Genomic DNA, 23012 nt, shown 5'->3' with positions numbered 1-23012 from the left:
TAGCCAGGATGGTCTCGATCTCCTGACCTCGTGATCCGCCCGTCTCAGCCTCCCAAAGTGCTGGGATTACAGGCTTGAGCCACCGTGCCCGGCCTTTTATGAACATTTTAAAGGTTGTTACCTATCTTCCCAAGACTTCTCTTAATCCTTTGAGAATCAAACCATTATATTTTGAGGCACTTTTGTCATTACCATAAAGACTCTACTCAGGCCAGGCGTGGTGGCTCATGTCTATAATTCTAGCACTTTGGGAGGCCTAGGTGGGAGGATCATTTGAGCCCAGGAGTTTGAGACCAGCCTGAGAAAACTAGTGGGATCCCGCCTCTACAAAAAATTTAAAAATTAGCCAGGCATGGTGACACACGCCTGTGGTCCCAGCTACTTGGGAGGCTGAGGCAGGAGGATCACTTGAGTCCAGGAGAGGTTGAGGCTGCAGTGACCTGTGTTCATGCCACTGCACTCCAGCCTGGACAACAGAGCAAGACCCTGTCTCAATTTAAAAAAATATATATTCTCCTCAAATGTTACCTAGTCTCACTGTCCTGTATCTCTGTATGTGATTGATTCTCCAACACCACTCTCGCCAACTCCATGAAATCCTGTAAGACTTAGAATTACTCTCTGTGAAGTACAGTTGATCTCTGAACAACAGTTTGGACTCTGTGGGTCTATTATATACAGATTTCTTTTTTTTATTTTTATTTTTTAGAGATAGGGTCTTGCATTGTTTCCCAGGCTAGAGTACAGTACAGGCACAATGAATAGCTCACTATGACCTTGAACTCCTGGACTCGAGTCATCTGCCCACCTCAGCCTTCTGAGCAACTGGGACTATTGGTGGATACCACCACACCTGGCTAATTTTTAAATTTTTTGTAGACACAGGGTCTCACTACGTTGTTCAGGCTGGACCTGAACTGCTGGCCTCAAGGGATCCTCCTGCCTTAGCCTCCCAAAGTACTAGGATTATAGTCATCAGCCCCTGCACAGATTTTGTTCAATAAAATAACAGTGGTGCCTGCCTCTGCCTCCACCTCCTCCACCTTTCCTGCCTCTGCCATCCTTGAGACACCAAGACTAACCCCTCCTCTTCTTTATTCAACCCTGAGACAGGATGTGAAGACCTTTATGGTGATCCACTTCCACTTACTAGTAGATATATATTTCCTTCCTTATGGCTTTCTTATTTTTTTATTTTTGAGACGGAGTCTTACTCTGTTGCCCAAGCTCGAGCACAGTAGCATGATCTTGGCTTACTGCAACCTCTGCCTCATAGGTTCAAGTAATCCTGCTTCAGCCTTTTGAGTAGCTGGGACTACAGGCATGCACCACCACGCTTGGCTAATTTTCGTGTTTTTAGCAGAGACAGGGTTTCACCATGTTGGCCAGGCTGGTCTCAAACTCCTGACCTCAAGTGATCCACACGCCTCGGCCTCCCAAAGCGCTGGGATTACAGACGTGAGTCACTGCGCCCAGGCCCCCTTACGACTTTCCTAATAACATTTTCTTTCCCCTAGTTTACTCTATTGCAAGAATACAGTATACAAGATACAAAATATATATTGAAAATATGTACTATGTTAGCAGTAAGTAACTACTAATAGCATATTACTGGTCAACAGCAGGCTATTAGTTAAGTTTTTACGGAGTCAAAAGTTATACACAGATTTTTCAACTGTGCAGGGCAGGGAGTGTTACGGTGCCCCTAATCCCTGAGTTGTTCAAGGATCAACTGAATTTGTCTTCTGTTTACACTGCACTGTCAGGCATTTATAACAGCCAATCAGAGACAATTTGTCCATCGGCAACCCTGACAGGGATAATGGGAAGAGCAGGTGGGGAGGGAACAGCTTTTGCTTTTTGTGCTCTGCTGCCTTTGGCTTCTCCTACCACCTCTTAACAGCAGGAACCTGGGATAATAAATACCAAGATCATGAGGACCTCACTCCCCAAAGCAGAAATAGGGTGTGCGTAGACAAGAGGTGAGCATCTCTCTGCAGAATTGGAATCTTTTTCCACTCTGCTTTTCTTGGCTGCTGAGAAAAAGTCTCTCTACAAATGCTTTTTCACACTGTGTCACAGCTCCCACCTGCCCTTCCAGACTGCAAAGCCACCCAGCAAGGAACCACAGACAAAGGCCACTGGTCAGGTGACGCTTTTTAATCGGCTGGAGTCTTTAGAGAATATCAAGAGTCACATGTAGGCCACAGCAGAAAGCAGAAGCCCAGTACTCAGGGTGAGGCCTTGGGGGAAACAACAGGCTGGGCGGGAGGTCAGCGATGGCTGAAGAATCCCTGAGGATGGTTGTATTTAAATGGCTTCATCCTGCTGGGACCCCTAGAGAAATAGGAGAACGGAGTAGTTAATAACACACCTTCCAGGCTGATAAAATAAATTATGGTTCATTCACACAAGGGAAAAAAAAAAAAAAGAGGCAGAGTTATATGACACAGAATGTTGTGAGAAAAGCATACAGCAGAACAACATATAAGGTGAGATACCATTTTTGTAAAAATGTCTTTTTGTGCTTGCTAATGAGTGAACACAAACTTGGAAAGGCCCTCACTGACAGTGGCACTTCAGGGACATAGCTTTGGGTGCCCTCACTTTTTAGGATTGTTCCTTTTTTTTTTTTTTTTTTTTGAGACGGAGTCTCTGTATCGCCCAGGCTGGAATGCAGTGGCACGATCTCAGCTCACTGCAACCCCTGCCTCCTGGGTTCAAGGGATTTTCGTGCCTCAGCCTCCCAAGTAGCTGGGATTACAGGCATGCACCACCACGCCTGGGTTTAGGTTGAGGTTTAGTTTAGGTTTCGCCATGTTGGCCAGGCCGGTGGAACTCCTGGCCTCAGGTCTCTTGCTGCCCATGCCAGCACTCTGCATCCTGGCCGGAGAGCCTTGCCTCTCACATCTACCAGCCATAGAGTTAACTGGATCTGAGTCACTGAAGGAGCACCTTCTCAGAATGTGGACAGAGGAGCTCAGCCTGGAGACACGACAAAGCCCTTCAAGAATGGGGTCCTTTGGCTGGGAGGCGGAGGTTGCAGTGAGCCGAGATCATGCTACTACACTCCAGCCTGGGTGACAGAGTAAGACTCCGTCTCAAAAAAAAAAAAAAGAAAAAAAAAAAGAAATGGGTCCTTTGGGAACCACTGGAGAAGTGGAAATAAATGCCAGCCATGTGAGTTCCCACCCTGGAAATGTGTTAAAGTGGGCTGGGCAGGTGGGAAGAGCTGAGGTCTCACACAAGCCCTCTAGGGAGAGCAAGTCCTAGAAGGTGCCAGCATCTGGCCACCAGCTCCACCTCCCAGCAGCCACTCAGAGCTGGAACTCGTTATTATGAGACAACACAATGAACCAGGCCAGTGGAGGTGTCAGATGAGGTGAGAGGATGCTGGGACTGCTTCTAGGGGCTGGAACTGGCTGTCTGAGAACAAGGTGAGGGAGAGGTAAGGCACTGTTTAGACTGACAGGGAACAAGGAGGGATGTCCTGATTAGAAACTGATTAGAAACAGATTATCACTCTTCTTCCCAAACACTGCTCCTCCCCAACCTCACTCAGAAGGGAAGGGATGCCTGAGCAGTGAAATCTGCAGTTCTGAAACTGACTCTTAAAAGAACATGAGTTAGGGAATGAAAGGGAAATAAAAGACCCAAAACGAAAGAGAAAGGAAAAGGAGCTGGAAGTGCCATGAGCCCAGGCACTCTGAGTACCAAGCTGTCAGGAACTGCTGGCATTTTCCAAGTCCCAGTCTTGTGCCAGGAAGCTTTACATGAATTACTTCTGAAGCATCATGAGCTAGAAGGTATTACTTCCACCACTTCACTCTTCAGAAAATGGCAGTCGGGCGCAATGGCTCACGCCTGTAATCCCAGCACTTTGGGAGGCTGAGGCAAGCTGATCACTTCAACCTAGGAGTTTGAGACCAGCCTGGCTAATATGGTGAAACCTCATCTCTATAAAAACATTTAAAAATTAGTTGGGTGTGGCAGTGCCTGCCTGTGGTCCCAGCTACTAGGGAGGCTGAGGCGGGAGGATCGTTTAAGCCCTGGAGGTCAAGACTGCAAGGCTGCAGTGGGCTATGATCGTGCTGTTGCACTCCAGTCTGGGCAAGAGAGTAAGACCCTGTCTCAAAGAAAAGAAAAGAAAAAAAAAAGTGGGGGGAGGGCTCAGAGCTAGGCAGAAGTGACTCTTCTAAGGTCAGCAGCAAAACAGAGATTTGCACTCCTGTCTTACTTCGAGGCTGGTTCCTTCTGTGCCACCTGACTGCCTAAGCTGCGGTTCTCACTGACAGGACAGTACCCTAGAAAGACCACAGCAGACTCCCTGGGTACAGGCGAGCATGCACACAGTTTAAAAAGCTTATTTGGACAGCAAAAAGCAAACAAACTCTATTGTTTTCCACGGAAAGTATAGAAAATAAAGTTCAGCCAAATCCTCTTGGCCTATACCTGGCATTGTTTATGTGGTTGGGTGACCCACCTTCAGGAGGTGTTGGTGAAAAACAGGTGGACCAGGGTGACAGGCACAGGCTTGAAGGGGAAGTTTCAGGAAGAAGCAAGCTCTCCCCAGAAAATGTGGCTCTGATCTCTGCCCCACATCACTGTGAGAAGTCACCAGAGCCCCAGACCTCCCCTCACCTGAAGAGCCGCAGACACATCTTCTCCTGGGGAAATTCCTTGGGCCCCTCCACACTGTCGTCATGGCTCTCGGTCTCCAGGTAAACATCCAGCAGCACACACAGCCGCTGCAGCTGGTTGGTCAACAGCTGGTGGCTGGGCCAAGGGCCACACAGCTCCTTGTAGCACACATTGACTTCACCCTCCATGGCCTGTGCGGTGGGAAAGCCAGCATCTCAGCACTACCTTTCTGCATTTGGGGGACCACAATGGCCGGGCTTCCATTCCTGGATGGGCCTGAGGGCTGATGCCTCTGTAGGAGCTGGGCCATCAGATCAAGCTAGACTGGCTTGTCCTGAGGCCCCCTCATCAAGGCAATGAGGTCTTCCTAATTTTGACCCGTAACTTTCCCTGCCTCGTATGCCCACAGCCAGGAAAACAGAGGTGTGCAGGGAAAGAGTCTCAAAATAAGACCTAAGTCAGAAGATGTTGGTTAAAAACGTGTTCCATGGCACGTTTGATTTAGTAGCTGCCACAGGCTGCTACTTAACAGCTGCAACGCTGATTAACAGCTACAATGCTGATTAACAGGTACAACGATGTCATTCTTCACGTCATTCCAGTGCTTCTATAATGCTTCAGAGCTTATTCACATTTTTTTATAGGAGCCCAAGCCAATAATCTTTCAAGTAGGTATTTCTTCTTACTCTCTAAATGGGGAAACCTGCGAACCCCAAGGTAGGCAAGTAGGTCTGGGCTCTTTCCTCTATTACACCACACAAGCTCCAGCAAATTCTGCAAATCCTGGCACAACCTTCTGTTTTGGGAATTAAGGCAGTGCCCAAGCCTTCAGCTGCAGTGGGTTCTGCCACGGCCACCTCCCCCGGGAGCTTTACCTGCTCCTCCCGTCATCCCCAGCTGGGTCTTACCCGAATGTTGTCATCATTGCTGTTGGTTTTCTCCCCTTTCCAGTTCAAACAGAGCTGGAAAACAGGTGGGATGGAGGAGTAGCCAGGATTCAACACCACAGCGGCCTGCAGTTTGGCTGGGAAGAGAGGAGAGAGGAGGAAGGCTCAGTTCTAAGACCCAGCTTACCAGCCATGGCAGCCTCCCCACTGCACCCCTGAGGCCAGCTCAGATGTCTCCTATTAATCTGAATGCTGCAGAGCACATTCTGGTACCAACTGTTCTAAAATGTCCTAAGTAGAATTGCCAGCTTGCAGAATGTGAGGTCCTATAATTGGTCTCTCCAAGGACTCTGACATATTTACTGTGCCACAAAGCTGTGCACTCCCCAGAGTCTAGTCCACCTTAGCTTTCTCCATGTGTTCTATTTGCTACTTTGATAGAAGTTTAATTGTCATTTCTTTATTTGCCAGCAAGCTAAGGATTTCTCCATGTGAAAGCTTACTATCTAATTTTTCAACAATATTGTGTATCAACTGTTACATCAAATACATTTTCTCTATTTTCATTTGATTTTTACATACTTTGTTACACAAAATTCTTTATACTAGCCAACATGTAGAGTCCTTACTGTATCCCAGGCACTGTGGTAAACCCTCTAGACACATTTTATTTCATCCTAACAGTAATTCTATGAGTTAGGTACTATTATCATCATCTTCATTTTACACATAAAGAAACAGGCTCTGACAGAAACTTTCCACCATCAAATAATTGGAAAGTAGCAGTGCTGAGTTTAACCAGAACTGGCTGATACCAAAGCTGTGTTCATAATTATTAAACAAAATATTTGTGTTTTTGAACATACTCATTTTTTCTCTGGTGAAAGCCTTTGCCTTTTTCAACAGGAGGATATTTACGTTCTCAAATGGGATAGGTTTGCCACTTCTTTTTAGTTATTTTTTGCAGGGGAGAGTTTAACTCTCTGACCACTAGTTATTCAAGTAACAGAGGAGAGGAGAGGAGAGGTTAACATAATTCTTCCCTAACAGTCAGAATATTAACTAAAAGGTTGTGGCCAGGCGTGGTGGCTCATGCCTATAATCCCAGCACTGTGGGAGGCCGAGGCGGGTGGATCACAAGGTCAGGAGATCGAGACCATCCTGGCTAACATGGTGAAACCCTGTCTCTACTAAAAATACAAAAAATTAGCCAAGTGTGGTGGCAGGTGACTGTAGTCCCAGTTACTCAGGAGGCTGAGGCAGGAGAATGGCGTGAACCCGGGGGGTGGAGCTTGCAGTGAGCCGAGATTGCGCCACTGCACTCCAGCCTGGGTGACAGAGCAAGACTCCGTCTCAAAAAAAAAAAAAAGTGTGTGGTGGGGAAAGGATGGAAAGCAAATGTATAAAATCCAAATAGTGGTCACCTATTAGGAGAAAGGGAATAAAGTGGGATAGGGAGGCCTCAACCGTATCTGAAATAATTCAGCTTCTTCAGAATGTTTTTTTAGAAGACAGGAAGAATAGAAAGAGAAGCAAGTGGGGTAGTGAGGACAGAAACTCTGAAACCAAAGAGTTCAACTTTCCTTACAGTTCTGGAACTGTCTTAGAACTACAGACAACTTCCTCAGCTCAGCACCAAGTCTTGGTGGTGTCAGATCCCACAGGCAGTGCCAGGTTTGCCGCGCCTTGAGTGGGACAACAGCAGAACAGCCGAAACACAGCATCCCAGGACTTCAGCAGGGAACCCTGGCAGAGTTGGATGCCAGAAGAGGTGTGAAGAATCAGAGCTTTCAATGCCTCTGAAGTGAGAACAGGGACTGCAGAAGAGGGAGGGAGGCCCTGTGACCCTGCCCTTTACAACCTGAGAGTGACCCCTCAGCCCTGCTATGAAGAGGGAGAAAGAGGAGATGTCTGGTGTAGAGAGCGGTGAAGGAAAGAGCAAAGAGCTCAGGCTCAGCGCTCAGACTGGGCTTGTAACTAAGCCCGAATTTCCTCCCCAGTAAAATGGAAATGACAGCACCACCCCTAGGACTGTAGTGAGGGTTCAGTGAGACAGAGCGTGTGTGTGACTGTGTTGCAGAATGAGTCCTTGCTGAACAGGCTCTCACGATCATTATTATCTGTTAAGTCCTTGCAGCAGGATTCCAGGATCTTCTGCTTTCTTTGGGCAACCCCCAAGAGTGTTTGATTCTTGGCAGCGCCCTTTGTCTAGAACCCCTGTAATCACCAGAGCAATTACCTGTGCCCCTTTCGATGAGTGCCATGTAGTAGAGATTGGTGTCCCCAGCCAGTCCCGCATCCACAATGTCTTTGGTGAAATGCAGCTCCTAGAAGAGGTACCACAGACAAGAAGTGAACTACTGGCTCCTCTAGTTAAATCCCCTGCCCTTCCAATCACGTGGCAGGAGCTGGAAGGTGACATGGTCCTGCATTCCTCAGGACAGTAAGGGTAACTTTTCACTCCTTCACCTACCATGTAATCCTCATGGGCAACTGTCACCCATTTCACCAGGCGAGAGACAACCTTGGCAGGGAAGAGGTACTGGCAATCACTGGTAACTGGCACAATGCCATGTTCTAAAAGAGAGCAAGACAGGTGACGTCACAGGTAGAAATCAGGTGCCACAGATAGGTAACTGGCATCCTCCTGGGGCTCTCTGAAGGGCTCAGATGGCCCGGCCAGCTATCCTGGTACACCTCGCACTCAAGTACCCAGGTCAACATGTGCCAGGAATGCAAGCATGTCAACCTGACCTTCACCCAGTCCTGTGTGCTTGTGGCCAGATCCAGTGCCAGCATTTACGGTGCTTTCTCTTTAATGCAAATGATAGCCTGCCAAAGAAAAACCCCTGCAGTCAGAACTAGGGAGGATGCCCCTGCAGCAGTTGACTGTTAATTAGATCAAACAGCCTAGAGGCCTGCATTTTCATAGCTGACCTTGATGGAGGAAACAACTGAAGAGTTGTGTGTCAGGGAGAAGAGCCAGAGAACTGCTCCAGGGTAAATTCCTGCTGGCATTTCAATAAGCAAATACGGCCAACATAGTAAGCGCTGTCCAAAATGACAAGCTCCCAACCTTGGGACAACAAACTCAGCAATGCTGATGGGGAGCAAGGCCCCATGGACAAACATCGGTGCTCTGGAGAGATCAGCAGCCATGTGGAGTCCAAGAACTGGTGGGGAGTGGTCTCCAGATGTGTCCTGGAAACCCAATGCCTTTCCTGACAGAGACTCTTTTTTTCATTTATTTTTTTACTTTTTATTTTGAGATGGAGTCTCACTTTGTTGCCCAGGCTGGAATCTTGGCTCACTGCAGCCTCCACCTCTCAGGTTCAAGCAATTCTCTGCTTCAGCCTCCTGAGTAGCTGGAATACAGGTGCACGCCACCATGCCCAGCTAATTTTTGTATTTTTAGTAGAGACGGGGTTTTACCATGTTGGCAGGCTGGTCTTGAACTCCTGATCTCAAGAGATCTGTCTGCCTTGGCCTCCCAAAGTGCTGTGATTACAGGCAAGAATCACCGTGCCTGGCCCAGAGACTCTTTTAGATCAGAAAAATCTTGACCCCATCCCCCTGCCACTGTAAGCACCTTGAACATGGTAAGCATGTGACAACCATTTACTGAGTGAATAAACTAAAAGAAACTCCCAAATGCCACCACCTAAGTCAGTGGCTCATCATTATCACTTGGGAGCTTAGAAGAAAACATAGGCTCAGCCTCACCCTAGGGAACATCAGGTCGGTAGGCCTTGGAGAACGGATATGCGAGTCGCTCCCTGGACAGCTATATTCAAATAAGCTGACTGTGAGCCACAGAGCCAGGGGCAGGGGTTCACTGTGCTCAGTTCTTCTCCCAGCACTATGCTCAGTGCCAGGTATGAATCAGGATCTCATTAAATATGTGTCGAATGCACATCAAAATCTGCAATGCATGGCCTAGGATGAGTTGCCCCTGACCAATCCACAAACCTGTGCTACCCAATGGCTCTGTGCCTCCTCTGTGAGGCAGGACAGCACTGACAGCTCTAAGGGGAGCTCAGCCCTCTGCCTGGACAGGCCTGGAGCTCTCCCCAGTGGCTCTGCCAAGATGCCCACTCTGTAAAGCCAGGAATCCAGGTGTTGTATTTGTCATCAGGATTCAAGTTTTAAGTAAAAGGCTAAGTTGTTGTCCGTGTGTTACCTGAGTGACTCTTAAACCACCACCCCATCATCAGCTTACCTAGGGATGCAAACTGTTTGTGGAGGGCCAGGCGGGACTGCACCCTGGTCTTCAGAAGTTTCATGGTGGTCTCCATGTGGCTGGCGCTCAGCGAGTGGTCAGCAATCACTGTTTGCTGTGAGGTGAGTGACAGTGAGACACACACACGAGTGCTCCCCCATCCCTTCCTCTGGGCACCATCTCTCTCCTAGGACCTGCCTGCCTGCAACAGCCTGGATTATCCATGCCCCAAGATGGGTACTTTAGACATGGCAGGGTTTATCTGCTATGACAGGCCAGATGCTGAGTCCTGGCAGAAACAACACAGTATGCTGGGTTCTTGAGAAGCTGTGTCCAACTCCTGAGGAAAGGCAGGCTTCTGCTAAGGGGCCAGGCCCCCTGGATTTCTGCTCATGCCTCATATTTGGCACCTGCACACAAGAACAAGGGCAGCAGAGCCTGCAGCCATGAGTCCCAGAGCAAGGACTCAAGCTACCTGGGTCTAGAAGGCTACTAGGCTCAGAGAAAAGGCAAAAGGTACCTAAACTCTTGTAAGTCTAAGACATTTTAGTGTCCTGAGTGGACAGAAGACAGGTCACAGCTCTGAGGGGACACGTTCTGCCAGTTCAAAACTCCAAAGGCCATGACAGGCCTTTTTTTTTTTTGAGACAGAGTTTTGCTCTTGTTGCCCAGGCTGGAGTGCAGTGGCTTGATCTCGGCTCACTGCAACCTCCACCTCCCTGGTTCAAGTGATTCTCCTGCTTCAGCCTCCTGAACAGCTGGGATTATAGGCACGTGCCACCACACCCAGCTTTTTTGTATTTTTAGTAGAGACGCGGTTTCATCATGCTGGCCAGGCTGGTCTTGAACTCCTGACCTCAGGTGATCCACCTGCCTCGGCCTCCCAAAGTACAGGGATTATAGGTGTGAGCCACCATGCCTGGACTGGCTTTTCTAGAGTCTATACAGGAAGAGAGGAGGTAAGCTCCTCAGCCAAGTAGATGAGATCAGTGTACAGACCTGGGGCTGCTCTTTGGGGAAGTGGAGGCCACCAAGCTTCTGTACCCACAAGTAGGGGTGACCTAGCTCAAGCACATAGTCGCTCAAAGTCAGGATGCTGCAGAAAAGAAAATAAATAAAATTGTGCTGTAAGTCATTTCTGCTGTGGTCCCAGGATACAGCCCTCCTCCAATCCTCCCATGCCCTCCAGACCAGCCAGTCCTGCAGGTTTGGCCATGTTTACAGCCACGCTGCTGGCAGAGCCCTTCCACTCTGTCAGTTCCCTACTGTGAATTTCATCTCTCTCATATTCACTTTCCTCTTTTTTCCTTTTCTTCTTGCAGCCTCAACTCATAAGCAAATATCAAATACAAAGGCAGTGTACTAATATCTTTATTGGTCTACCAATTTAGAAAATATTTTAAAAATTAATCCTCAGATAATTAAAACGTCAGACATTTTTATTGTATCACATATTATTATGCTTCTAGAGGGGTTGTTTTTCTTTTTGTTTTTGTTTTGAGACAGGGTCTGGCTCTGTTTTCCCCAGGCTGCAGTGCACTGGCATGACCATGGCTCACTGCAGCCTCAACCTCCTGGGCTCATGCAATTCTCCCACCTCAGCCTCCCCAGTAGCTGCGACTACAAATGCCTGCCACCACGCCTGGCTAATTTTTGTATTTCTTGTAGAGACAGGGTTTTGCCATGTTGCCCAGGCTGGTCTCGAACTCCTGAGCTCAAGGAATCCACCCGCCTTGGCCTTCCAAAGTGCTGGGATTATAGGCATGAGCCACCACACCCAGCATGTTTCCGAGTTTTTATCCTTCCACCCTTTTCTGTGATCTCCCTTTGCCTTGTAAGCAAGAAAGAACAAGCATTCCCTTCCTATCCTCTAGGTTACCTCTGGCCCTAACAGGTCTCCAGCATTTAGCTTGAGCCACCAGAGAAACTCAGAAGTAGAGAGCTAGGAGAAGAGGAAACTGCTGACTTACCCAACTTTATCAAACTGATACTGATTGGCTGGATTCGGAGTTTTCTTTCCATGATCCCCAGGATACAAGCAACTCAGGACTGAGTCAGGAGACAGCAAGTCACTAGAAAAGGAAAAACAGTCCACAGTGAGAATGCAGCCAACATCTTTCTTCAACATAAGCTTGGGCAATTCGGGATGGTAATGCCACATCTCACTGATGCCAGCATTTATTGAAGGCTTTCTGCAGGCCAGACCCTTTATATGCTTGAGGTCATTGCATCCTTACAACCCTATAGGGAGGATTATCATTTCCATTTTATAGAGGAAAAACTCAAGGCTCTAAAAGATATGGCTTGTTCAAGATCACACTGCTAGTAAGTGCTGGAGGTGGGTTTATATTGTCTGATCAAACAGACTAGTACTCTTAATCATTAATTTTTAAAAACTCATCCCTTCAAGATTTATATGGTGCCCAGGGCCTTACCTCAGGGGAGCAAAGTCCCATGACACCAGCAATAGAAATCATTTCAATTTTCATAAAAGCAGAACAGACTCCTTTCTGCTACAGAGAGAACAAGTGTGCAGCTTTGGTGCTATGTCTATCTCACTTTGACCACATCTTATGCTAATCACAGAAAAAGGCCCCCTGTACGTTCCCAGAAAAAGATACAATCACATACATTGGAGACAAGGTGACCCAGCACTACAAGCAGAGAGAAATAGTGATGCTACTGCCACCCACCTGGGATGGTTCGGGCACAGTTTGTCATTAAACGTGACAAGCAAAGAAGAGATAATGTGGGAGGGTAATGTAGTGATTTTATCACAAAGGATGACAAGGCCCATTCTTTCCCTGAACCAAAGGGAGTTCTCCCTCATCTTTCCATGAATAACATCAGGAGCAACTTGGGCAGCACGTGCCTATCCTGCGTTTTGGCCCCAGCATGCCTTCAGGAACTCCACGCTGGGACAGTGCGGGCTTCCAGCTCTTTCCTACTCTGTCTCACTGAGTATCCCTGTTCCCCAAGGTCTTCGCCCCCTTCACCGCCTCAAATGGAGAACTGACTACAAAACAAATAAAACGTTTCAGTCTTTTAGCAAGTGTTTAAGGACTATTACCAACAGACTGAATCAATCTATTAGTAAATAAATAAAACAGAACTAAAACTGCCCACGATGAAGGTTATTAATTGACAAAACCTGAAGAAGGAATCAAACCTTCTTGGCAAAATTTATATCTGCAACATGTGGCTCAAGACAACTGCACTTGGTAAAAATGAACATAAAAGGAAAGGCTATTTATAGTCATAAAAATATAACACCAAAACAAAAAAATTTCTCAACCAGTCAAATCTTACAAAATTTTGATAAAAAATAAGGGATTACAAAAACCTTAGTGGTCGGGTGCAGTGGCTCACGCCTGTAATCCCAGCACTTTGGGAGGCCGAGGAGGGGAGATCACGAGGTCAAGAGATCGAGACCATCTCTACTGAAAATACAAAAATTAGCCCAGCATGGTGGCACAAGCCTGTAGTCCCAGCTACTCGGGAGACTGAGGCAGGAGAATTGCTTGAACCTGGGAGGTGGAGGTTACAGTGAGCTGAGATCGCACCACTGCACTCCGGCCTGGGCAACAGAGTGAGACTCAGCCTCAAAAAAACAAAAAACAAAAAACAAAACATTAACTCTCAAGACTAGCCTGGCCAACATGGCAAAACCCCATCTCCACTAAAAATACAAAAATCAGCTGGGCATGGTGGCGCATGCCTGTAATCTCAGCTACTTGAGAGGCTGAGGCAGGAGACTCATTTGAATCGGGCAGGTGGAGGTTGCAGTGAGCCAAGATCACACCACTGCACTCCAGCCTGGGCGACAGAGAGAGACTCCTTCTCTAAATAAATAAATAAATAAATAAATAAAATGAAATAAAAACATTAACTCTGTCAGGTAGAATTTTTAAAAATTCTCTAAAAATACAAAAAATTAGCCGGGCGCGGTGGCGGGCGCCTGTAATCCCAGCTACTCAGGAGGCTGAGGCAGGAGAATGGCGTGAACCCGGGAGGCGGAGCTTGCAGTGAGCCGAGATTGCGCCACTGCACTCCAGCCTGGGCGACAGAGCGAGACTCTGTCTCAAAAAAAAAAAAAAAAAAAAAAAAAAATTCTCTAATGAATTAACAGATCTAGGCAACAGTTGTCAATGACAGTAACATCACAAAAACTGAGAGAGCCTCTGCTTCTTGATGCAAGTATTCAACAACTATGACATAGTCCTGCCCTCTACCCAACCCACTACCGCAAAAAAAATATAATCCGATCAAGTCTTTAAGCCAACTCCCCGTTCACAAGAACATACAGGGAGAAAGACGAACACATTTAACGTATCCGATACCACAGGGACGTAGTTCTCAAAATCCAGACTAGGTAGAACCTACAGAGCAAACGACCCATTTTCTCCAACAAATAAAAAGACGGTGGAAAGCCCAAGACAATGAATCTTAGGAGAAAACAAAAAAGACGGCAGGACATTCTGATAAGAAGACACTTGAGAGAAGCTTTGCTCATTGGCAATGTATGGGCCTTATCGTGATCCAGATCCAAAACACAAAACTATTAAAAAAAAAAAAAATTGTTTATCTGAAACCCCCTTCCCCCAAAAAAATGTATGAAAAAATCGGGGAAATTAGAACGATAGTACACGATATCCAGGAATTAGTATGAGAATATATCCTTACGTTTTAATAGATAAATCAGTAAAACTGTATGCCAGGTTGGTGTCTTCATGTGGCCAAAGGCAGCCTGGATTTGAGCAAAGGCTTCTGGGCTGGCAGTCCAGAGTCTTGGGCTTTAAGTCCAATGCTGTGATAAGTGGTTGTATGCTCCCTGGACCTCAGTTTCTCTATTTGTAAAATAGGGGGATGAGCTAGACAACACCTGAAGGCCTAAAAGACCTAATCCCAGTTTCACAGTGGCATCTCCTTTTAAGTCTCCTCCCTGTTTGGGGGTCAGAGCCCACCTGCCAATGACAGCAGTGGTACACAGATCTCGCTGACTTTGAATCATAATTCTCCACTCTCTACCTGTGACCTTGAGGCAACCCCTTAACTGTCCAGAGCCTCAGTTAACTCACCTCGCAGAGTTATTGTGAAAGTTACAAGAGTCAATGATGATAAATCAGCTGTCCTTTACCAAGTGCTTCATCTATGCTAAGCATTTGACCTGACTCTTCACAAGCACCCTGGCAGAGGATATTACAATTAACAACCACAGAGCGAGGAAACAGATTCTGAGGCCAGGTATACAGCTTAGTGAAGAGCTGGAGGTGAGCATGCAATAAAGCCAGGCTGCAGCCCTGTTATTAGCATGTAGGGCACCTAAGAAATGAACAAGCAGAACGTTCATGATGAGCTCTACCACAATCTGGGTGCCCTAGAGCTCCTCACTGAACTGAGAGCCCTGGACAGTGTCACTGGGTGCTCAGAAGCAAGCCCTGGGCTCCCTCTGCTGGGGTCAGATGGGAATAGGGTCAGTTTCATCCAGAGCACCCCTGGCGGGGGTCCAACAACACTCTCAGGCACAGCAACCAAAGCTGCTGTGGCCTGAAGGGGATGTGGACTCTTTAAGAGCAGAGTCTAAAACCCAAGAGACACCATCATCATGGGGAACTGGAAGGGGTGGAAAGAGCCCTGCTCCACCAGGCACCAGAGTTATACCTCCCTAAGCCTCAGTGGTCTTTCTACAGCTGACAGTGGGACTAGGTCAGGGCAGTGCTCTTGTGAATGGAAGATATTTCACCCTCAGGACCCCTTGACCCTTCTTCCCACCCATGTTTGCAGAAGAAGGATGTCATGATTGGGCTGGGTACAGTGACTCATGCCTGGAATTCCAGCACTGAGAGAGGCAGAGACAGGAGGATTGCTTGAGGCCAGGAGTTCAAGACCACCCTGGGCAACATAGCAAGATCCCATTTCTATAAAATAAAAATAGAAAGTCAGCCAGGCATGGTGGCATGCACCTGTAGTCCTAGTTACTCAGGAGGCTGAGGTAGGAGGATCACTACAGCCCAGACGTTTGAGGCCACAGTGACCTATGATCATGCCATGGTCCTCCAGTCTGGGCAACATAGTGAGACTGTGTATCAACAAAAATATAAATAAAAAAAAAGAACACTGTAGTCAGGGCCTTCCTGGGGAGGCGATGATGGCTGTCATTACTGTGCCTCTGCTCACTCTTCTCAAAACTCTCACAGGGACCCGCCACAGTCCTCCCACCACCCAGATAAGGACATGGGCTTGGGCTGCGCTGGGGAGCAAAAATCCCAGCACCTTGGGATAGAAAGAAAAAAGGGAAAGAGTGGCCTAAATTTGTCAACCTGCTAATCTCTGCCAAATCTTATTTTCTATTCACACACTTTCCACTGGTAGCAAAAAGCTGGTGCTCTGCCCCACCTACTCAATTTGCAAATATGCTGTTGTCACTTCTATCATCTTCTGTGTAGCAAGAGGACTTCACAAATTAAAGAATGCTTTCTAAGATACCAGCAATGTGCCAGGACTTCTGGTCCATCTGGATACAAGACAAGTCAACACAGCTGTGGACCTCTCCAGAGCCAGAGGGAGGAACCGAGAGCAGCCCCGCAAAGAGGCTCTCACCACCTCCCCATCCCGTATGTCACTGCCCAGAGCGCCTGCCCAGTACCCTGCACTGATGGGGGTGATCAGCTCTGTGGCGGTTGTCACTTTGGCTTTTACTGTCATGATGTTGAGGTTCATGAGGTAGTAGAAAGTCAGGTGAAGCACGCTGTCATCTGGAGGGGAGGAAGACGAGAGAATTTATGAGTCAAACACTCAGAGCAGAATCAACAGAGTCATAGGGAGTAGCAAGGGAGCGGGGTCACGCGTTGAAAACCTAACCACTAGGTATTATGCCCACTACCTGGGTGACGGATCATTCATACCCCAAACCTCAGGACCACGCAAAATAGTGCAACAAACCGGCACATGTACCCCCAGAATCGAAAACAAAAGTTGAAATTATAATAAAAAAAGAAAAAGAAAATCAGAATCATAGAAAAATTCAAACAGACTTTTACAATCATTTACTATAAAAACAAAATTGGCCGGGCGCGGTGGCTCACGCCTGTAATTCCAACACTTTGGGAGGCCGAGGCGGGCGAATCAGGAGGTCAGGAGATCGAGACCATCCTAGCTAACAAGGTGAAACCCCGTCTTTACTAAAAATACAAAAAAATTAGCCGGGCGTAGTGATGGGCGCCTGTAGTCCTAGCTACTCAGGAGGCTGAGGCAGGAGAATGGCGTGAACCCAGGAGGCGGAGCTTGCAGTGAGCTGAGATGATGCCACTGCACTCCAGCCTGGGCAACAGAGCAAGACTCCATGTCAAGAAGGAAAAAAAAAAAAACATCACGACAGTAATATAGTGAATAAAAAGAAGCAAAGAGAGCACCTACAAATTCTTTGCTACTCTTCCCACCAACAGGTAGGGCTTAATTTCTCTGCCCTTGAGCATGGGCTGGACTTAGTGACACAGCTTCTAACAAATACAAGATAGAATGGGAACCACGCGATCAAGGTCAGTATCAGCAGAAATAAGACAGTGATATCAGATAGCCCTGATATGACATGATAGCAAGGATCTCATCTATGCTATTCTCCCCCAAAATCCATAATCTCAAGTCTAATCAAGGTCATGAAACACAAGGAAAGACTGAGAAACTGTCACTGCCTGGAGGAGACTTAGAAGCATGGCAACTAAATGCACTTTGAGACCCTGGCTTGGATCCTGGAACATAAAAAGGACATTAATTGAAAAAGGAAGAAACTAAAAAAATTCTGTCACTTAGTTAACAGTATTGGACCAATGAAATTAAGAGTGGTGTGGATCACTGGTAATCATACCATCTATAATTAAGATGTAACTTTAAGGGAAGCTGAATGAAGAGTATATAGGAACTCATATTATTTTGGCAAGTCTTCTATGAGTCTAAAATTATCTCAAAGTCAGCCACGGTGGTGCATGCTTCAGTCCCAGCTACTTAGGAGGCTGAGGCAGGAGGATCGTTTGAGCCCAGGAGTTCAAGACCAGCCTGGGTAACATGATAAAACCTCATCTCTAAAAAAAATACAAAAATTAACTGGCATGGTGGCACGTGCCTGTAGCCCCCGCTACCTGGGAGGCTGAGGTGGGAAGAACGATTGAGCCCAGGAGGTTGAGCTATAGTGAGCCGTGATCATGCCACTGCACTCCAGACTGGATGACAAGAGTGACACCCTATCTCTAAAAACAACCAACCAACCAGCAAAAAGACAACCAGTGTGTAGAGCCTACTTCCATTTGTGTAAAAAATGAAGTGGGAAGTGGATAAATATACGTTTGTATAAAAGCTTCTAGGTGCAAAGAATCTTTCTGGAAAATATATAAGAAGTCTGTAATAATGGTTGCCCTTGGAGGTGAGACCTAGGACTGGTATCTAGGAACCTGGGGTGGGAGGGAAACTTAAATTTTATTGTTAGCTCTTATACTGCTAGAACATTTTATTATGTGGTAGTCTTTCATACAAACCAACTTCAAAACATATACTCTGCAGAATACAAAGTTCTACTTATATTTACCAAATTAAACATGTTGGTCTTATTACTCAAAACCTGTATGCTTTTGCAACTTGTTCTAGATATTTGACTTGCCAGATTCAGAAAGAGGTATGGTTTTCTCAAGCTTCTGCCTTATGTGACTGGAGTTTTGTTGCTATGTTGTTACGGTTATGACTTAACAACAAAAAGAAACAAATTCCATGCAAAACAATAAGGAAAGACAAAGCAACATGAAATGGGAATCCTTTGTTGGGCAAATAGGCGTCTGGCTCCTGGACCCTCTGCATCTGCAGCTAGGTGAACTCTTAGGTGCTACAGTTCCCCTAAACAAGGTGAGTGTAGCCAGACCTTTGCACTTCAGGTCGAGCATGACGGACAGTGGGTGCCTCTTCAGCATCTCTTTGCGTTTGTCGTCCAACTGAACCCCCAGCGTGGGTCTCCGGCGTTTCTGGACAAAGGAAAGTGCCAAGCTGATGAGCACCGGTCATACCAATCTCCCCTTCCCTCTCCCAACCAGCCAGGCCTCAACCCTACTGCCTGGCACCTGCTGCTTCAGTTAGCTGGGTTGCCAGACTCCCCTCCCAGCAGCCTTTTCTTTCAAACCTCTTTCTTCTGCTTCTAGGGAGGATGGCACCTGCAAACAAGCATGCCCCAGTGCATGCAGCTGCTTGATGCCCCCATAAAAGAAAATGGTTCTCACCGTGGTCTGCTCCTCCTCAGCATCCGAGTCACTCTCGTCATCTGCAGCCACAGAGAGAAGGCAGCTAGAGGTGAGGGGGCTCCAAATGCTCCCTAAAGCACTCCAACTCACATGGCATAAAGGGGCCCTGACTCTGTCTTTTGTAAATGAGTTTCTCTATAACAAATAATAAATTAACTTGCTGCTTCTTATTCAGTATGGAAAACATGGTGAAGAAAAAAGAAAAAAGGCCTTACTTGCTTTACCTTAATCCACATAACAATCCTACATGAGGTGTTACTATCTGTTTTCACAAATGAATAAGCTGAGGCTCTGAAATGTTAAATACCTTCTTCGGGGTCAGTCGGCTAGCGAGTGGCAGGGCTGAAATCCACGGGCAGCACCTTGTGACTCCGGGAAGTGAGCTCTCTTTCCTGTCTACCCCAGGATGCTAGGACATTCAAGTCAAGCTTCCTGCTACACAGAACCAGTCCAGCTGGTTCTCCAAAGACCAGGACTGCCCTTGGATGGTGACTTGGTGTCGCTGGGGGAGGAATCCCAACCATCACATTACCTTGGGAGTCCTCTGGAGGCTTGAAAAGAGCCTTGGCTTCATCCACACTGCCTTCGATTGCCACAGATAACGTCTTATCTGGGGGGCAAGAAAGAGTCTGGTCGGAAAGCTGCTGAGGAAAGGTGCTAAGCAGCACGAGTAGGCCAGCTCTGGGGCTGCATTTCTCTCACTTCTGCCCAGCTCCTTGCTGACTAAGGGTGGAACGGCAAAAATCCTTGCTCCAGATGAAGGGAAACAAGGTGGGACACTTAAGTCTTTTTTTTCTGTCATTTACTGAGAACAAACAACTTAAGTACAAATTCCTAAACCAACATCACCTGAAACTAGCAGGGAATGCCTCTCTTTTTTGGTGCACACCAAAGCACAGAAATTCAAACTGAGGGCCTAAAGCCACATGGAACTCCTCTGCCAATTGTCTTAGAGGTTCTTATCCAGAAATCCACACCTGTCCACATCCCAGAAACAATGACTCTCACCTAAGTGCTTTTTCTTTATTCTACACTATACCAAGCACATGGCTGCCACTGTCTCACTTAACTGGGAGGCAGTAGGACAGTGAATAGGAACTTGGATCTTGCAGTCTAGTCCCAGACCTGAGTCCCCACCTAACCAATTCCCAAACACATGACCTGGAAAGTTATGTCACTGTCTGAGCCTCAGTTTCTGTATCCATGAATTGGGGACTTGAAAAATAGTAGCTGCCGGGCACGGCGGCTCACGCCTGTAATCCCGGCACTTTGGGAGGCCGAGGCAGGTGGATCACCTGAGGTCAGGAGTTTGAGACCAGCCTGGCCAAGATGGCAAAATCCTGTCTATACTAAAAATACAAAAATTAGCTGTGTGTGGCGGCATGTGCCTATAATCCCAGCTACTTGGGAGGCTGAGACAGGAGAACTGCTTGAATCCAGGAAGTGGAGGTTACTGTGAACTGAGATCATGCCACTGCACCGCAGCCTGGGCAACAGAGTGAGACTCTGTCTCAAAAAAAAAAAAAAAGAAAAATAGTAGCTGCCCCATTGGTGGTGGAGACTGAATGAGCTGATGCTTGTAATTTTAATTATAAAATTATTAAAAATTAATTTTTAGGCTGGGCGTGGTGGCTGATGCCTGGTTGGGAGGCCAACGAGAGTGGATCACCCAAAGTCAGGAGTTCGAGACCAGCCTGGCCAACATGGTGAAATCCGTCTCTACTAACTATATAAAAATTAGCTGGGCACAATGGTGGGCGCCTGTAACCCCAGCTACTTGGGAGGCTGAGGCAGGGAGAATTGCTTGAACCCGGGAGGCAGAGGTTGCAGTGAGCCGAGATCATGCCACTGCACTCCAGCCTGGGCGACAGAGCGAGACTCCGTCTCAGAGAAAAAAAAAAAAAAAATTTAATCCTCACAACAACCCTACAGGAGTAATACATTATTATAGCCATTTTTATATGGGAAACTTAAGGCTCAGAGAAGCTAGACATCACAGCCACATGGCTGATAAACCAGGGTTCAAGACCAGGTCTGTTCAACTTAAGCTTGGCTCTCCAGCACATAAGCTAACAGCCTGTTGCATACACCAGGTGTGACTGTGACACCTTATTGAGTGATGTCTTGGGACCCCCCTCTGAGGGTCCAGTGCTGTGAGGTCAGACAGGCCACCACCTTCCAACTCCACTTTTAAGGGTACAGATAGTCCCAAGAACCTGAAATGGTTTGCCTAGCCACACAAAAGAGGGATGGCAAACTTCCCCCAAGTGGCTGACCACTGCCTTATCTATGGCAACCCTATGTGAATCACCACCCTTCACCCCAAACAACTAGTTGCTCCCATCAGTCACTGGCAAACGCCAGACTATTTTTTTCAGTCATTTAATATTAGCATTCTACAGGAACATCAGAATGGAACAGGCCAATTTTAAACATAAAAGAAAAGAAAATTACTCACCCTGTCTAGGGGGCTGGGAGGATTTCATATGAGCTGATGATGGAAACAGGAGGGAGAACAAAGGGGAGGGGAGGACCAGAAGGACGAGGAAGACACAAGAAGAGAGACAGTAATGTGTTGGTGCCCACGGTGGGAGGAGAAGCAAGCACTGGTGCAGTATATGTCTGTCTGATGTGGTGGGGTGGGGTTGGGGAGAAAATTTAGGTGCTGGGTGAAAGCTGCATTAGGGCAAAAGGCAGGGTCTCTAAAATTTTCTCAAAATCCTAGCAGAGTCACAGGCTGCCCTCAAGCTTAATGAGGACATATCTAACCTGGAAATCCACAACAAAGGCATGCAGCCTGATTCAAGGCATGGTGAAAGCCTGGGAGAGCTGGCTGAGACCTGTATTCACCAGGCACCCCCACCCTGAAGCAGAGCAAGAGGCACTGATCTAACTGCCAAGCGTGCCTTGATGGGGTGAGCACCTGGGAGCCCAGATAGGCTGCCTGGGCTCTGCACCCAACAGCTGTCCAGTCAGGCTCATGAATGACTCAAAGCCACCCATTGTGAAATACCCATCAGGTATTAATTCAGCCTTAGGCCGGTTGGTCAGAGCAGCCATGCTGGGCAATGCAGAGGGAAGAAAGCTTCTGTCACCTGAGGGCTTCGGGGCAGGACTGAGAAATTTCCTGAGCAGGTACTGCTTCCAACTGATTCACTTGGCCACAGCTGCTGCTCCCACAGCCCCTCGTCCTCACCCAGCCCCCATACTCACCACAGGCCTGCCCATATGCAGTGGCCTGAACAAAGAGGACATAGAGGGGAGGCGGCAGGTGCCTGGCTGTCTCATACTGCTTGTGAGCCTGGTCGAATGGCATAAACAGGTACTCCTGCACCGGAAGGGAAGCCTGCACACAAGAGACAGATTTTTGTTCTTCCTTTTTTAGCCAGTCCACACAGGAACAAGTGGCTACTGAGTGACTATAAACCATTGTTTGTAAAAGTGATACATGATAAACTAATAGAACTAATAGGTGGATAAAAGCTCAATATAAACAAAATTATATTTCTTTATACTAGCAACAAACAGTAAGAAAATAAAATTGTTTTATTTTACTTACTGTCAGGGTACCCTAGCTCATGCCCGTAGTCCCAGCACTTTGGGAGGCTGAGGCAGGAGGATCACTTGAGGCCAGGAATTCAAGAGCAGCCTGGGTAACTTAATGAGATGCCATTTCCATAAAAATAAAAATCAATTAAAAAAAAAGAAATTATAAAAAGATGCCATTTCAATACCATCAATAAAACATCAAATAAGAATAAACAGGCCAGGCATAGTGGCTCACGCCTATAATCCCAGCACTTTGGAAGGCTGAGGCAGGAGGATCACCTGAGGTCGGAGATCGAGATCAGCGTAACCGACATGGAGAACCCTGTCTCTACTAAAAAAAAAACAAAATTAGCTGGGCGTAGTAGCATATGCCTGTAATCCCAGCTACTCGGGAGGCTGAGGCAGGAGAATCACTTGAACCCGGGAAGTGGAGGTTGC

At 47.1% G+C, this 23012-nt stretch overlaps 1 protein-coding gene across 1 annotated transcript in view; it reads right to left on the bottom strand.

Moving 5' to 3' along the window:
* Positions 1–1983: 1983 nt before the first annotated feature.
* Positions 1984–23012, bottom strand: part of THOC5 (THO complex 5) — a 43372-nt gene continuing 22343 nt past the window's right edge. Inside the window, exons 8-21 of the mRNA XM_011995714.1 lie at positions 22239–22371; positions 21484–21516; positions 19558–19635; positions 19005–19045; positions 18653–18752; positions 16394–16502; positions 11718–11819; positions 10747–10843; positions 9748–9862; positions 8002–8105; positions 7768–7855; positions 5550–5665; positions 4642–4832; positions 1984–2337 (exon numbers count right to left, since the gene is read on the bottom strand). Coding sequence (XP_011851104.1) covers positions 2274–2337; positions 4642–4832; positions 5550–5665; positions 7768–7855; positions 8002–8105; positions 9748–9862; positions 10747–10843; positions 11718–11819; positions 16394–16502; positions 18653–18752; positions 19005–19045; positions 19558–19635; positions 21484–21516; positions 22239–22371 — 1371 coding nt within the window. The 3' untranslated portion in view covers positions 1984–2273. The remainder of the gene's footprint in view (positions 2338–4641; positions 4833–5549; positions 5666–7767; positions 7856–8001; positions 8106–9747; positions 9863–10746; positions 10844–11717; positions 11820–16393; positions 16503–18652; positions 18753–19004; positions 19046–19557; positions 19636–21483; positions 21517–22238; positions 22372–23012) is intronic.

This window comes from Mandrillus leucophaeus, unplaced genomic scaffold, assembly GCF_000951045.1.
Source record: "Mandrillus leucophaeus isolate KB7577 unplaced genomic scaffold, Mleu.le_1.0 Scaffold496, whole genome shotgun sequence".
In the NCBI taxonomy this organism is placed as follows: domain Eukaryota; kingdom Metazoa; phylum Chordata; class Mammalia; order Primates; family Cercopithecidae; genus Mandrillus; species Mandrillus leucophaeus.
Note: the sequence above shows the minus strand (reverse complement) of the source record. Positions and strands in the feature narration are given on the sequence as shown.